At 42.5% G+C, this 17,502-nt stretch overlaps 3 protein-coding genes across 10 annotated transcripts in view; 2 read left to right on the top strand and 1 right to left on the bottom strand.

The window, feature by feature from the left end:
• Positions 1-172: 172 nt before the first annotated feature.
• Positions 173-6,098, top strand: mdm4 (MDM4 regulator of p53). Its single transcript, XM_049733880.2, has 11 exons — positions 173-354; positions 826-905; positions 996-1,070; positions 1,344-1,477; positions 1,572-1,621; positions 1,896-1,960; positions 3,446-3,533; positions 3,622-3,782; positions 3,858-4,040; positions 4,156-4,224; positions 4,460-6,098. The coding sequence occupies exons 1-11, from the start codon at positions 312-314 to the stop codon at positions 5,009-5,011; spliced, it is 1,500 nt and encodes a 499-aa protein (XP_049589837.1). The 5' UTR covers positions 173-311; the 3' UTR covers positions 5,012-6,098.
• A 5,571-nt stretch (positions 6,099-11,669) lies between these two features.
• Positions 11,670-14,036, top strand: myog (myogenin). Its single transcript, XM_049733885.2, has 3 exons — positions 11,670-12,370; positions 12,662-12,761; positions 12,914-14,036. Exons 1-3 carry the CDS (start codon positions 11,855-11,857, stop codon positions 13,030-13,032), a joined length of 735 nt encoding a protein of 244 aa, XP_049589842.1. The 5' UTR covers positions 11,670-11,854; the 3' UTR covers positions 13,033-14,036.
• Positions 14,037-15,862: 1,826 nt separating this feature from the next.
• The window catches only part of ppfia4 (PTPRF interacting protein alpha 4), a 30,614-nt gene continuing 28,974 nt past the window's right edge, over positions 15,863-17,502 (bottom strand). For all 8 annotated transcript variants that reach the window (XM_049733857.2, XM_049733860.2, XM_049733861.2 and 5 more), the window contains one exon: positions 15,863-17,098. The gene's annotated coding sequence lies outside the window, so the exon portion shown is untranslated. The remainder of the gene's footprint in view (positions 17,099-17,502) is intronic.

The following is a 17,502-nucleotide window of genomic DNA, read 5'->3' as shown; positions in this document are numbered from 1 at the left end:
TATTAACGAATTTCCCATTTGCTTGATCCAAAGCAGTCATTGTACATTATGGGAAAAAAATCTCATGGTACGCCACTTAACCAAACAATGAGTCAGTGTGATATTGAACGTGTAGCTCACAATTGCGCCCCCTAAACACTAGGTGCCGCTACTTCCGCCACGTAGCAGTTCTTCCGGAAATTCTTCCGTTCATTTTGAAAAGCAGTTGGGCTAACTGATTAGCTTCCACTTAGCTAGTGTCTAAAACCCAGGATTTAGACTCTCTATTTTAAACCCAAAATGGCACTTTGCGTCTTTAAACAACAATACGTATGGAGAAAATTAAAGGCGTTAAAGTGACGCTAGTTAACTCTGGTAAGATCATTTTTTTAACTAACATATGTTCAGGAAACGGGACAGAAGGCTAAATGTTAGCTACATTTATTGACACGTTTCCTAGGAACGTTTGGCAGGTTTGCAACCGGACAAAATTACTCTTTTGATCGACTTTATGCAACAGTAGCTATCTGTAGTTTTTAACTTTGTTTTACGTAATTTGATGCCGCTGTAGAAATTGGGTAATTGTCTAACGTTAATGCTGATAATAGTCTTTACTATGCAACCGTTTTCTATCAAGCTTTGCATGCTTTGGGTGTTTGTGAGTGCATCCACAAAGTCTCTTTGTTAAGAAAAACTACAAAGAAAAACAACCAACAATTAATGTGACCAGAATGTGGTCAGTGGCTTTCAATGGTTTTTGTCACGTGGCTTTTGGGGATTTTGTTGATACGGGACAGCAACGTGACGTGTACCTAATTCTCACTTATTTTTATTTGGATTCCTCAGAGTTGAAGATGAGCTCCCTATCAGCCCAGGCTTCCGCCTCAGGCACGCCATGCAAGGCACTGCCTGGAGAGGGAAATCAGGTACATTGGATCAACAACACCAGATTAAAAATGCATCTTTACTTATTATATACATACATAATTGATCCTTTTAAAAAAAATGTATTCCAGGTCCAACCCAAGGCCCCACTCTTGCAAATACTGCGCATTGCTGGAGCCCAGGAGGATGTCTTCACACTCAAAGAGGTTAGCTGTCAAGTGAAATATTCAATTTAAAAAGTAGGGACACTACAGTATTAATCCCAACTATCAAATAGTAATATAATATTCTTGTTCATAAATTAGCACCTCCAATATGTTCAGATTGGAAAAAAATATTGTAAAATATACTGAATAAAGTATATAGCCTGTTAATATCACTTACTTGCAATAATTTGCTCTACTGTCAAGTGTTGCCATCATAACTTTACAGATGTCCTTTTACATAATAATGTTTTGTAACGTTTTGTGTTTGTGTAGGTAATGCACTACTTGGGCCAGTACATTATGGGAAAGCAGCTCTACGACAAACAGAGGCAGCACATTGTTCACTGCCAGGATGACCCTTTGGGAGAGCTGCTTGAAGTGGAGAGCTTCTCTGTCAAGAACCCAAGGTATAGATTTGCAATCGTCTTTTTGTTGAAAATCTAGCCTTTTTTTTTATTAAAATGTATTTTTTCCTTTGTTTTGTGTCCGTTTTTTTGACAGCCCGGTGTATGAAATGCTTAAAAAATACGTCGTCATACTTGGTAGTGCTGGTAAGTTACAGAAAAGTGTCAATTACTTATTACTCATTGTCTTATTGATGTTTTTTTCCCTTTGGTCTTAATTGCAGTTTAACTCGATATCTCATTGATTGTTATATCCCCTCATAGTGTAAAGTGTGCTTGTGATGAATGCATGTCTATTTAGGGTCAGGGAAGAAGAATGAGAACGGCATTCCATGCCTTTTGCTACAAATCAACAAAAGAAGGCCTTAGTGAGAGTGCGTGGTGTTCTTGTTTCTGTTACTGTGTCTTATCTGAAATGCAGACGCTGCAGAGAATCTTTCTGTGGGCCATGAGTGTGTTGAGGGCGGAGTGGAAGATCGTGGTCAGGTAAAACTGAAACATGGTGCTTAGAAGAAACGGAGTCCCCGACCTTTCTCGCCTTGCTACACACAACCAGCAACTTGAGTGCAAAGTGCTCATGCTGACTAGAGTGACCGGGTGGTCTGAAATTTACAACCTCTGACGTTTTCTTATGAATTCAAAACCAGTATTGTCTTGCCAGTATTCTCCACACATCACATGTTCGATACTCACCCCCCCCCACACATTAAAACTTAGTGTACTTCGTTCAGCTCAATTTTTACTTTGACTTAACTTTCTCCATTTTGGTAGCATTTTAACAAGTTTTGAAACGTATGCTAGGCTGATCCTTCGACAGTTTTGGAGAAATATGACAATACAAAATGTAGGACTCTTAAGAAAGACCTTGGACAAAATATTCACATGTCCAAAACCACCACTTTACTCCATCATGGGTAGCAAACATTTTGTCCTGTCGTTGACTAAAATAGATGTTATCTTTGGCCAAAGGTAGGAATTTGTTAAAAATGATTAAATTGACCGGCTTTGGACAAATTAATTTTCTGCCAGACAATGACTATATGCATAGTAAGGTATTACCCAAATTGAAACCAAATGTGTTTCCACTCCAAATTGTCCACACAAATTAATTTGACAGCAAAGCGAATCTAATAATCTACTTGTCAGATGGTGTGTAGCGAGATGAGGTGCAACGGGCTGCTGTCTTCGTTAGTGTCCTTTTTGTACAGAGTGGCACCGTCTCTGTACAGCCCCATCCTCGGTCTGGTTTGGTGGAAGGCCGTGCCGCTTCAGTGCACCCCACCGGCTCCACTGTGGATGGGGGGGCAGAGTCACTGTCTCTGTCTGTCTCAGAGTTCTCTTCTCTGCTTCACAATGGAGGGTCGCGGCTCCCAATCAGAAAGTGGCCTCGTGAGAACCCAAAAACATCTTCCTTCCCTTTGTGTTTTTCCCCCCTCTCACATCTCCTCTTTGTCTGCTTATTATTAATGGGCACAGGATGAGCAATGTAATATTGCCTACAGATTAGAAGCTTCACTAACATCTTGTATACGCGTTTTACGCAATCCCATCAAAGTCCTGATTCCTAGCTCATCTTTGTGTAACTTCTCAAATATTCTTTCTTCACTTCCTCTCAAAAATATGACTTGCTTTCGTTTCTTCTTTTAAAACTATTGCTACAGGATTGTAACTTCATTCTTTTAGAATGTGAGAGATAGACTAAATAGTAAATACATTTTATATAGAATAACCTTGAATGAAATAACAGGTCTGTTTTCATTTCACTCATACATAAGTGTGCTCCTGCCTACTTGTTCTTAATTTGTCTTCATTTTTGTCTTGGTTGTCACCAAAATTCTGCCTTGTGTGTCTCCCTTCCGTAATCAGAGGCTTTCATGACAAGGAGCTGCGAATCCTCCAAGTAAACCACCTGCAGCTTTGTGGTCTCATTTATTTTTTTTCCTCCCACCTCCCCCCTCTCCCCCCCTGTAGATGTTGGTCAAAGCAGGACCAGAGGCTGCCGGTGAAAGGCCTCCCCTGCTGACCTGTTCCCAGAGAAGACCTCGAGATCCCGATGATGGTAAACAAACAGTTTGTGTGCTCGGGAGCGTACGGATACTGTTCAGAGCACTAAAACCGATTTTTTTTTTTTTCCAAACCCATTCAAGACTCCCTTGAAGGTTTGCCACACACTGCCTGCAAACGACCCAAATTAGATGTCAGTCTTGATGACTGGGACCTCTCTGGCTTGCCCTGGTGGTTTTTGGGCAATCTCCGCAGCAACTACAGCCGCAGGAGCAATGGCTCCACTGATATTCACACCAACCAAGTAAGAACGCCGCCATGGCCGTTTGTCCGTTTTTGAAGAACACCGAGCCAATAGAGTCAACTGTCTGCCGCACAGGAGGAGGACACAGCCATTGTGTCGGACACCACGGAGGACCTGTGGTTCCTGACGGAAGGCGAGAGCGAGCAAGTGAGTGTGGAGATGAAGGAGGCCGCGCTGGAGGAGAGAAGCGCAGGAGAAGGAGATGCTCAGCTTGTTGAGGAGGATGGGGGAGAAAAGGAGGAGAAGATGGATAGAGAGGTCTTTACCTATTTTCTATTTGCCCAAATTTCTTTTGGGAAATGGGAATCTCAAGGCACCACTTTACAGTAGTAGTTGTAGTTTACAGATGGATTGTTTTCATTGTGGGTTTCAGATGCAGGAGGAGCCAGATGAAGACTCTCAGTGTCTCAGTGATGACACAGACACCGAGATCTCCACACAGGTTTGGATAACATGCTTTTTTTCCTTTTCATGTTGTTGCAATCATCATTTGAACTAACAAAAAACTAATGAAATAACTGAAATGAAGACTTGAACAAAGAAACAAACTCAGTTTGGAAGAAATAATTAGTAAAATAATACTAAACCTGCTCTAGAAACTAATTAAAAGTGGAATCAACAAGCAAAACTGAAAAATTAAATAGCAGGTATAGTGAAAAATGTACTCTCATCGGCAGGATGCGTGGCAGTGCAGCGAATGCAGGAAGTACAACTCCCCCCTGCAGAGGTACTGCGTCCGCTGTTGGGCCCTGCGCAAGAACTGGTACAAAGACGTGCCCCGACTTGCCCACTCCCTATCCGTCCCCGACATTCCGGCGTTCAGCTCCCTGAGCGCGCACCGTGATGACGAGGACAGCGACGCGGGTATCGACGTCCCCGACTGCAGCCGCACCGTTTCCGACCCGGTCATTCTGCCCTCCCATGCCACGGCTGACAGACCGCTGCCACACGCCACGACGGCCCGACGCCCTTCCGGCCACAGGGACGAGCAGGCATCAGGCGGGGAGAGTCAGGAGAGTCTGGGCATGGAGGTGGAATGCCCCCCGGAGGCCCTGCTGGAGCCGTGCAAGCTGTGTGGGGTTAGACCTCGCAATGGCAACATAATCCACGGACGCACGGCCCACCTCCTCACCTGCTTCCCTTGTGCCAGGAGGCTCCATAAATTCCAGGCTCCTTGCCCGGGATGCGGAAAGATTATCCAGAAAGTCGTCAAGATATTTGTCGTGTAGAATACCAACGGCGCTCTCATTTGCATGCACTCTGTGTACTATGTGTTTAGCACCATCTTCATTTAGCACTTTGGCGCCTCTGAAGGACAGACGGAGCCATATTTTGTTTGGTGCCACATTCTCACAAGGTATCAGTAAGAGCAGAGATATATATTAATTTATGAGAGTGGGCGTGCAGCTATTTTGTGCCCTTATTGTAAAATATGATCTCTTGAATGGTGCTCTCTGAAAAGAAGTATTTTTTTTTTTTGTCTTGGTTAGCTTTCCTCACAAATTGCCTGTGCAGAGAAGAATCTAAGACTTTTTTTCCACCCCTCTTTCCAGTTTGTTTTCAAACTTCCGTGTGGGTCAAGGATGCGAGTCGAAGACAAGACTGCGGAATGAAATGAAACCACGATGCTCTTACTACAATCGTCTTCCTCAGCTTTCCCTTTGTATGTAAGCCAAGAATCTCCAATTACTGTCTAATTGCTCAAAATGATATCAGAAGTTTTAACATTTTCTCCTAAGGCGACCTTATTTGACCAGACCACCAGTAACCTGAATATGTATTTATTTATGATCATTTTAAATTGAAGGAAAAGCCTGCACGTGTTCTGTTTAAGAGTAGACAAAGTCAAATGTTTCGCAAGCAAAATGCATTAATTGTAGTAAAATCAAAAGGCTTAAGAGGGAGGTTGGGGTTGATAGGAGCTTTCACTGCCATGTGTGTTTTTCTTTAGGTTTTGGTACCATGCCTTTGAATTATTTGTAAGATTGTAAAGTACATTACTTTTTGAGTGATGATGTTGAGCCTTCTACATAAGCTGTACAGATGTCACCGGGCTTCAGTGAAGTTGATGATTTTTGTCTCCTTGCTTGCGCTTTATTTCTCTGCCTATAGGGGGCGATATATTTTCTGTGGTGGTGTGGTGTGGACAAGCTGTACATTAGCACTAACAATGCAAAGCAAATGTAGACAGATGCGTGTCCATAGTGATGACAACGCATGGGACAGTAATGCTACCTTTGAGTTTGTAATATGCAAGAAATGAAAATAGCTTGCTGCGTTGTCTCTTGACAAATAAACATCTACAATTTAACACAATGGAGGCAAACTTGTGTCCAAGGCAGTGGCATGTAAAATTGAGGGGGGCATCCACCCTCTTCCAGTCAACACAAATATTAAAATGAGCAGAACATTGTCTTTCTGGGCAATACGCAAGTAATGTAAACAAAAAAAATATTAATGTATAATAGTTAATTAAAAATTAATATTACATGCTTGATTTTTAATTGCATGCAATCAATTTAATTGTAGTAAACCAAGTTACAAGCTTGAATTTGTCATTTTACTATTATGTATTAATTTACTATAAATTGATTCACAAATTAGTGAGTTAAGAAAATAAACAAAATATATTAAAGACATCAAATGTCTGTATGAATGTGTGAACGTGATTGTGACTAATTGAAATTACCGTTGAATCTACTGGCTGTCAACCAGGCCAGAGTGTACCTCGTTTCTCATCCCAAAGATACCTGAGCCATGTTGTAGCTCTCCGTCAACCCTAACAAGGACAATCACGATAGAAAATGTATAGATGTTCTTTTTCTATGTCCACTATGCTTTGTACAACATGGATAGCTGATAGCATGTTCGTGTGTGTGTGTGTGTGTATGTGTATGCACGATGGCCAAAGTTTAAGTCATTATATGACAGGCCAGCTGTCTTGTGTCCTCTCCTCTTTGACTTGTGTGCAGCACCTGTGTCTCTCCTTTCTTTGCTTACTCACTGTTCTGTCCTCCATTGAAGCGCCGTCCATCAAGTGAACCCTGTGACCTCTGCATCTATACATGTATATATGTGTATATATATATATGTATATATATGTGTGTATGTGTATATATATATATATATATATATATACACACACACACAAAGCAGCACCAATCGGTGTAGAGGAGTTGTTGCCCTACCATAACTCCCCATCCACATGTCCACGCCGTCAAACACGTCACACAGCATCCAAGAAGAATGGCATGCCACTAGTGACTTGGCACCCAGTACAGCTTGGTAATTTGTAGAATGGCACCGCCCGGGGAGTGGGAGACAGTGAGTGGGGGATTCTGGATGATTCCATTGCAAACACCCCAACACTACCTCCGTTCCAACATCCCAGATTACCTGCGCACATTCTCACTCCATAAACTTGTAGGAGGGCAAGTACTCATCACGTCACAACACCAAACAAATGTCAAATAAAAGTGAATACGCAGGTTAATTCCATCTTGCGGAAGAACATTTAATTGTTCTTCCTGTCACTCTTGGTCACTAACATAGATAGCTGTACAAAGATTCTAAAAATAATTCATTTCTTGGACCAATTAAATTAAATTGGGCAGTTTTCCAGCGGCACATATGACAATCAGTCACCCACCAAAGGGCTGTTCAGTGAGTGGGAATCACTCGTTTAATGACCTCAAATATATGAGCTTTAAGGAACACACACACAGTCCCTCTGTTGTGTCCGACTATTTAGTCGCTCCAGAAACCAGGCCGCTAAATTTGTCCCCCTACTGAAATGGGAGAAGGTCAGTGGAATCACCCAAAAAAACAAAGATGGAAATGCAGGGCAAGGAACAAAGAGAGAGAGATTTTCAAAATAAAATCTGTATAATTGTGACATTTTTTGGATTTTTTTTTACTCTACGGGTAACTGTGTGTTTATATAAATACATCCATATAAGGCGTTATGTTAATGCTTGTTTGAATATCAATCTGTTGTCATAAACTTGTGCTATGCATGAGCTGCAAAGTATGTTTGTGGGAAGTGGGTTACTAACGCGTGTGCGTGTTTGTGTCTGTGTGCGTATGTGTGTTCCTTTCCTATGTGCTGATGCCTTGCAACGAGTGGCATGCCAGAGGAGGGAAGGGCGGCGGATGGTCCGGCGTCCATTCCTGTGACTTAACCTGACACCACTTGCACTAAGACTGCGACAGCTGCGCATGCACATGCCGCCCATTCTGTTTGTTGTCGGGATTACTGTGCGATAAAAGCACCAGTGAGCAGCAGCACGGCCGGGATACACAACTACTGTTTCCTCCCTGACTTCCAAAGCTTTCTCCAGGCCTCCAGAGCCTTGTGAAAACACAGGTGGGCCACTTCATTTGAAAAGGCAATGAATGGGAGTATTCTCCTTTTAATCAACCGAGCCATAGTACAGTAGAAGCACGTCGCCTTTAGACATCCGTCAAATGGGACAGCTTATATAAGCCGTCATAACTCAACACAAATACCGGACGGCGCGACAGGAGAGGCGCAGGAATGATGCTTCTCTTGTCATTGTGACCTGAAAGGGAAACATTTGCATAATGTGAGATACTGTACGTGTCAGCTTCCCAATGACCTTGAACAGGGCAAGAAGTGGCGCTGTCATTTTCATTCAAAACAATGCAATCCCACAATATTTCAAATATTTTCCGCCATTGTAATTAAACAAATGAGGCCTTCGTCTATACCAGACTTGGATGTCGCAACAGTAGGTTTTATCCACCTTTACTTGGCACTCATTTCATTTTGTTATTTTACTCTCCACTTCCATGTATGAGATTTCCTGACAGTGCTCACATGACAGGCATGCAGGTCGGTGATGATCTTGAGGTTAACCTGGGGGTAGAAGTTGTGGGGGTACTAATACTTCTCCTTTCCTCCCCCTGCCATCCTCCTGCTCAGCTGTCCTGCAATGTGCTGTTTCTTGTCACTGAGGAGAAGTGGAACAGTGTTGCTCGTGACAGGGCAATCCGAGGTATCCCCCCCCCCCACACACACACACACACAAACAGACTACCCTACCAATATATCCAGTATATTACATTTACAATAATGTAAACTGATGTACAATAACACAAACCAGCTCATATCTGTTTGACTTGCACTATATCAGTGAAACTGAATTTCTTTATTTCACAAATAACTTGTAATTTATTTCTAAAGCACATCATTTAATTTACTATTATTTATAATGCATTTTTGGGAAATTTTCTGCTGAGGGCTACTGTCAAATTAAACGATATACACATTCTTTATCTTTTACAAAAAATGAAAAATATTACTGCTGTACCGAGTAGCCAAGAGAGGAGCTGATCCTATCATACAATATATCCATCTGTCTTATACTGCCCCCAGGTGGTCAAAGAGTGCCAACCAGAATGACTGGCACCCAAAGGAAAAATTGTGACAAAAATAATTTAATTATTTTTAATTGTTTTTCATAATGTCATTAGTGTGTACTCAGTACCATTATATAGAGCTATTTTCCCTCATGAATAAACACATTACATTTTTTAATAACAGCTCTGATTATTTCAACGGGTAAAGTAATCACTACGTCTGGTTTGATTCATTCACTGTGTGCAAAGTAAACAGTAAAAAAACAGCACCCCCAACACCCACGCTCCGATTTATTGCATGTCAAGTGTTCACTTGAAAACTGCTGAGGAGGGATTTAACCTCGCAAAAGGCACAAGTGTGCCAACCCGACACACCAAAACACACGCACACACGTCCGTCGTTGTGCTGACAATGGGTTAAGATATGAGACGCGTATGAGTGACTGAGACTCCTGTTGGACCAACACAGGCGTCTTTGTCCTCCCTCCACCATCAGTGGCCATCCATCACAGATTAACCTGACAGGCCACTGCAGCTCTGCCTCAAGCCTGAACCAGATGAGAACACGAGCTGCGAGAGGCGAGAAACCGCTCGAACTTTTGCCCGTCATTTTATGCCACCGACGGAGATTTTATCTGCCATTAGAGGTTGCAGATTTAACAACCGATACAGCCAATAAGATTCAGTGAATGTCAAGCGTAATAAAGCAACTGCTATTTATGTTACTTGGCCGTTCCTAATAAGAACATGATAGATTTGAAGGATATGTGACTCGGGCGAGTGAGGCCATGACATGTTGGTTCATTTTCCTAGTTTATGCTGTGTCAGTTTCAGGTTCCAAGCAAATGAAATTTCTGATGATGGCTTTTAAGAAATAATTGTGATTACACTTGAGATCAAAGTTAGGAATAAGAATGAGACTTTATTTAGAAACAATTATTTTAACCAAAGCCATGGATGCGAAATATCTAATACTTAAGTCTTCTAGATATTGATTGCAAAATTGTAATACTCCATGTCAATCAATCAATCAATCAATCAATCAATCAATCAATCAATCAATCAATCAATCAATCAATCAATCAATCAATCAATCAATCAATCAATCAATCAATCAATCAATCAATCAATCAATCAACCAACCAATCAATCAATCAATCAATCAATCAATCAATCAATCAATCAATCAATCAATCTTTTTATGATGTTGAGGTCAGAAATTTTTCAAAGCAAGTAGTACAAGGATGGAAATAGGAAATGGAGATGGAAAGTTTGTAAAAATTATTACCCTTAGGTATAGTCCAGCAAAAGTACAAGAATTAAGTTTTTATACTTTGTTACTTTCCACCACAAATCACGCCTCTGTTTTAAATATAAAAGGCTAAGTGACTACTGACATTTGGAATGAGTCCACTCTCCCAGTGAGTGTGTGTGTTTTGGCTGTGTGTCCATGCCAGCGGAAGCTAGTCTGAATTAGCCAGTGAGCCATGAGGTCAGATATCTCCTGGAAGGATCAACTCTCGATAGTGGCAGGAGGAGGTCAGGACAAGGAAGAACATTTCCACCTCTGCATGTTCATTTCATGACTCTTCCCGGATCTCCCGGAGTAAGAGGAGCAGGTGACAACTCCACGTTGAGCTCTGTCGGTTCCTGCACGGGCTTGTCTGCTTCTCTCAAGGTCACGACAACGTCACACTAAGTGAGCAAAAGCAAGACCCAATTATATTTTTATGCGGTTTAGCATTGTTTGATATTGTTTTCATCATGAGGTTATCATAGTTTTTAATTTTTCCGATTTTTCTTAAAAATTCGGTTAGTTTGAATTTGTTTTTAGAGCTGGTTTGTTAATTTTTATTTGTAGTCTGGTTATTTTTGTTTGCCATTGTTTTAGTTTAGCTCAGTGGTAGCTAATCACTTTTCTGCCACCCAAAGATAACCTGGCACTAATTGTTAACAAACAGATTATCTATTCTGTGCTAACCTGGTCGATCATTCCGATGTCCTGGCCCAAAGTGAAGGATTCATTTGTGACCTAGTTTTTGGAAAACGTCAATCCTCATCTTCATTTCCTCCATATAAACAACTCTGAGTCAAACAAGTTTTTGTCATTTGGTCCAAGTGACAGCTGCCAGCTCCAGACTGTCCATCTCCAACTCAGCGCCCCTATTGTGCAGGACTTTATGTTTAGTGTTATGGATGGAGACGTGAGGCACGGATTAGCTCATTAAGACGGACAACTTTGATGCACGGTTCTCTTTCCCATTTCCCCAGCAACTCGATCATATGTTGGGCTCTTGAGACACACGCAAGCAAAAGGACCCCCACTTAACTCACACACGCATAGACACACACGCACGGGCCTAGAAAGCTCCAGAGATCAGGCCCTGACTGAGATATGAAGCATAGATGTGCAGCAACAGCTAAACGTCGTGTCAGGTTTCTGGGGGCTCGTGCTAAATTTAACCCGGTGATCCTGCAGCAGGCAGAGGGGTTTAAATGCCAGCCTACAGTTGCTCCACACCAGTTGTTCCCCACACGTCTTCCACTCATCACAAACACAGGCCAAGGACGAAGGCAGGCAGGCACGCACGCGTACACTCCGACACACGCTCCAGGCGCAGGACTTGAACACTAGCTCGAACGGTTCCGAGGGAAGCCAGGGATCCTCACGCATCACAACGTTGTCCAATATGGAGCTTTTCGAGACCAACCCGTACTTCTTCCCAGACCAACGCTTTTACGAAGGAGGAGACAACTACTTCCCCACTCGTCTGCCCGGGGCGTACGACCAAGCCGGCTTCCAGGACAAGAATTCCGTCATGGGCTTGTGCGGGACTCTCTCCGGGGGCGTCGGGGTGATTCAAACGGAGGAAAAACCTTCACCGTCCGGCCTGTCGTCCCATTCCGAGCCCCACTGCCCGGGTCAGTGCCTGCCGTGGGCCTGTAAGCTGTGCAAACGGAAGACGGTGACCATGGACCGCAGGAGAGCGGCCACGCTGAGGGAAAAGAGACGCCTGAAGAAGGTCAATGAGGCTTTTGATGCTCTGAAGAGGAGCACCCTGATGAACCCCAACCAGAGGTTGCCCAAAGTGGAGATTTTGAGGAGTGCCATTCAGTACATTGAAAGGCTTCAGGCCCTGGTGTCCTCCTTCAACCAGCAGGACACCGAGATAGGGCACTATCGGGCCGGACAGAACCAGCCTCGAGTAAGTAGCACAGAAAGGGAATGTTACGATCCAAACTGAAGGATGAGTCACGTAATGGAATATGACATCACAGTTCTAAATTATTCTCTTGATTCATGTTGAGAGGACTTTCAAAACCTTGGAGATTTGGTTTCAGTTAAAAGTTGAAAAAATGTTAAACTCATCATCTCCATTTGCCTTCGTGTGAGGTCTCGTGCGTGTGTGTGGCTCCGGTGTTTCTGTACTGGTGCGCTGTGTCATTACACTGTGACTGACAGCGACTTCTGCTTGTGCTCGTCTCCATGACAACAGGTGTCGTCATCAAGCGAACCCAGTTCGGGCAGCACCTGCTGCAGTAGCCCCGAGTGGAGCAGCACCCCGGAGCAGTGCACGCAAAGCTACAGCAGCGAGGGTGAGTCCAATTCATGCCAAAACACAAACACACGCACACACACACACACACGCGCACGGAAAACAGGCTTTATGGGGACCTCCTGATTTTTAGGCTTCAAACCCCAAGACACACAAACAAATGCTTACTCACATTTATTTGACTCTCCCCAGATCTTCTGAGTGCTGCCGATTCTCCCGAGCAGACCACCATTCAGACCCTGAGCTCCATTGTGGAGGGCATGGCCGCAGCAAACGCGGCAGTGACCTTTCCTATGGACATTCCCAAATAAGAACTTCCACAGAGCAGATCCAGAGGAAGAACCCTGTGCCTCAGATACAAAGCTATGAGCCGATTGGAAAAGCGGGCTGTTATTTTCATATTTAACTCACACCTCACCTTGATGGTTACTAATGTTTCAAAGGGTCTGCTAGACAAAATGAATTCCACCTTTGGCCTTATTTCCTTTATTCCCTGCTTTAAACCAGAGTCCAAGTTGGAAGCCTGCAGTTGAAAAGACTTTGCATGAACAAGGCCTAGTTTCTCTCCTTACTTAATTTAAGCTTTCCTTTTCCAAACCTTTCCTTGATCTTTCATTCTTGTTTTGTGTGTGTTTTTATGCAAACAAAGAACCATGATTTTATTTGCGGGGCCAACTTGTACCATGGCAGTTTTGACCAAGATCTGCTTAATGTTAAACTGGTTACAAATGCCAGTGATGTAAATATGTTCCCTTTTCTACAGAGTGGTTTTGCCAGTTTATTTTTTATTTTTATTTTTTTTTGCTAATTTATTTTTGACTTTTATAACTAAGATTGTTGTGTATTTTAGATGTTTGGAAATGTTACGTTTCCTGACCAGTCCTTGCAATAAAGACCATTTTGAATACAACAAATGTAGTATTGATTGATACAGCAGAACCACTGAGGCCAAACATGGTCATTTTTTTCCTTTGCATTAGAAAAAGAAACTAGAATCACAATAGGATATAAGAGAACTAATTTGTTTCGAGGTCAAACTGTTACAATCAGGAAACATGTAGTATGAGCCATTTTTGCATTGATGTAATTCACCTCCATGCCACTAGAGGGATTCTAGTGCAGTACCATGCATTATAGTGGGAAGTCTATAAAGTCCATGGTGAAGTTGACAGGAAGCAAAGAGTTTTTACTGTGCCCAATGCTGAGAAAATACCAGTGTTGTGGCAAAAAGTACATGTGGTTGTTTTGTTAGCTGTTGACTTGATTGGGTGCTCTCATGGCGCACTGTGATGATGTCATCAGGCAGGATGATTGCATATGTGTGTTGCACCTGCTGAAGTAAATGTGAATGTCCTCAATGCAATCCTACGGTGTGCTGTGTGCAATTTGTTCCTCCACAAATAAGAAGTTGATCCAGCCCAGAAAAATGTCAAGTGCAACATTAGATTTATGCTATGAGTTATTTACCGTATTGATCACTAAGGGAAATAAACCTGCAAGTATGTTTTAGACCTTCACCAACAGAACTCTCAATCTGTTTACTTTAGATAGGGTTTAGTCACTTCAACTGGTTGAAAATTTCTTCATTTTTGGATTATTGTTCGTGGCGTTCGTTTGGAAACTCTGGATGTGAGGAGGCCGAACGTTTAAGGGTTCCCGAAGACTGGAGTGGCATGAGCTGCAGAGGAAATCCAAAGGAATACCAGCATCAGCACACCGATAAAGACACTGGCGAACGCTCGATTGGGGTAAGGTTTGATTAGCACTTGTTTGTTTGTTTTTGAATGGTCATTGTATTTTTAGGTGTGCACAGATTTACAAAAACCCAATGCATTGGTAAGACTGAAAAAAAATCACTGCTCCCAGAGACAAGTTTGCGGAACACTGCAAACTGGTGCACCTAAAAAATAATTTTCATTGATTGATGCGAACTGTCGGGGGTGACAAAGTTTGGCGATTTTAATGGGTTTTGTGAAAACATACATCAGGTGTACATGTCTTTGTTGGGGTTATTGCCTGCTGATGAAGCAAGCAAACATGATATTTGGTATCACGCTAAAATGCTGAGTGTCATTGAATTTATTGCAGCTGTAATCCAATGGCTGTTTAATGCTAAACCAGACTCAACCACCAGAGTCTGTGGTGACTTAAGTCAAAATAATGGTTTGTCAGGCCAAACTCAAACGGCGGCAAAGAAAGTTAATGACAGCAATGGGAAAGAAGCTACGTTTGGAAGGAAAGAAGAGGAAGATGACATTTGACTATAAGACAGCGTCTCAAATGTGCAGTCACATCACTATGGCTCAAGTCATTTGTCCACTTATTCAGCTGCTTGGTGCAAGGCAGAGGCACGATGAGATGCACTCTTGGCTCTGGGTTCCTGCTTTGAAGTAGAAATACGCATTGGAGGAGCAGGAGCTTATCTTGAAGAGAAAGAAGGAACAACTAGAGTTGAAGACTGGGTTAGCCGAAGAGACAACTAAGCTAGCAGTGCTAGCGAATGGTAGCAGTACTCATTCAATGTGATCTGATGGAATGGATTCTTACAAGAGGCTAGGCTGAGATCATGCATACCTTGCTGAACCCGCAGGTTCCAATATTTGTGAATCCTCCAGCACATCAGAATGCACCTCAACCTTTGGAAAGTATTGCCTCCACGTTTGGACCGGTCATGTCAACCTTTGTTATTGCAGCAAGATACATCACAACAGCAATACAATGCCTCATTTGGACTGCCGCCTATCGTAGAAACTTTTGGAAACAATGAATGTGCAGTTTCAGCCTCGTCATCGATTCATCAAGAACTCAAGGCTGGCTGAAAAGAAGCTGCTCGCTCGACGTAGCGCACCAAGAGGCCACGCAGGAGCACTTACCCCAAGTGCAGAGTGAAGGCAAGTTGCTACGGCAACAGCTGGAGGAGGCTCAAAACAAGAGCGCTGCAAAGGGGAATGCCGTGACAGACGCTCAAAAGTCTTTCAGTGACATTTTGTCCAAGCTTCATTCAAACTGTGAGGAAAGACTGCAACTGGTGCATGACGACAATCAGGATTTGGCCATGAAAGCCGCAGACTACATAGGCTTTAGTCACTTAATTCCTCTTAGAGCAAAGAAACTTTGAAAAGTCAAAATAAATACAATAAATACTCTTTAAAAAACAGCTTTACTCATGTCTATATATTGTCATAGATACAGTACTTTTTTTTGAATAGCCAAATAATAAAATCTTGATATGTCAGCAATATTTCACTCCTGGAATAAAGACACAGTACTCATAGCTGCCACATAGCACATTACACCTTTTAGACACCTCGGAAAAAATAAAATAAAAAAAATAAATAAAGAAAAAAATCTTACACCCATTCTGCACTTCACTTGGTTCATATGTTGTGTTCTTACTGAATGAGGGCAGCCGAAAGTACTGACTGGCACGTCTCTATGGCAACTAAACAGGAAGCGATTGGACATGAATTGCCAATCGGTCGGCGCAATTTCACATCATCACGTGATATCACTGAAATGATGCAGAGCAGCAGCAGAGAGGAGCTACAGTGTTTACACCCAACAGCCACATAGCACGGATCAGATGATCGTATCATTCAAACACACACACACGCACACACACACACGCGCACGCTCTTCATATAACATCATACTCTCTACTCTAGGTGACACAGTGTCATACAGGAAAGGAGGCATGTTGTCAAAAGAGGAGGGAAGCAAGGGAAATTCTGAAATTGGACCCATGAACCTGTGAGGCCTTGTAAGCTCCGCCCACTGATAATTCACACACTTACATCAACCAGCAAAAGACACACAAGGTCCGACACTAAGACAAAGAAAAAGTGAGAGAACAGTCACTATTGAATACAGGGCGATAGGTTTCATACAGCCATTATATCACTTTTCCATATATATTTCCAATATATATATTTATATACTTTATAGAAAATGTAGTCATCCATTTTATATACAGTCCAGATACGATCATTGAGTAATACCTTGCATAACCGATAGAAGGGTAACGTGTAGCGGTGAGTCGGCCATGTTGAGACTTCGGGAAGGGGAGGACGACGGCTCACAGCTGAGATTTGGAGGGGGGCACAACATCCACAATGACAAGGCTACTGGGAGCACTGGGTTCAACCGGGAAAGTCCAGAGGCGAGTCTCCTTTACAGCAGCGAGAGCGACGCCAACGGCCGCTCTCAAGAGTTCAAGGGTCAGACCTGGCCTCGGTATTGCACGTGTCCGAAGGAAAGGTGCGAGGTGGGGCCGGAAGCCCCCTACCTCACTGGCACCCCAGGTAGCACTCTCTTCAAATTTGGCATTTGACTCTCAAAAGGCCGCAAGCATGTGTCCGTACAGGTAATGACAATGCACTGGGGGACAAAAGATTGGTCAAGAAAGTCAGACTCATCGCCAAGGGCGGAATATAATACCAGACAAATTCAAGAATGACCTATTGTTTTATTATTATAAAATGTTTAAATGTTCTACAATTTAATTAGTGCGATCATGCTTTTTATTCAATACATTTACCATCATATAAATAAGTTAGTATTTCAAAGGGAAAATATTTTTCATTTTATTAAGGGTTCATGGTTATGCTGTAGTAAATGAAGCTATATACTTAATGATATTTGGCTCTTTTTTTTATATTTTTTTGGATTAAGACTTATACTGACAAATATTTAGCACAAAAGTTATCGTGCATTGTTCAAGTGCGAAATATTGAAAAATTAATGACCCGCACATATGATACATTTTGCACTTTCCCTTAATT

Source organism: Syngnathus scovelli, chromosome 11, assembly GCF_024217435.2.
Source record: "Syngnathus scovelli strain Florida chromosome 11, RoL_Ssco_1.2, whole genome shotgun sequence".
Lineage (NCBI taxonomy): Eukaryota > Metazoa > Chordata > Actinopteri > Syngnathiformes > Syngnathidae > Syngnathus > Syngnathus scovelli.
This window is presented reverse-complemented; position numbering and strand designations above follow the sequence as displayed.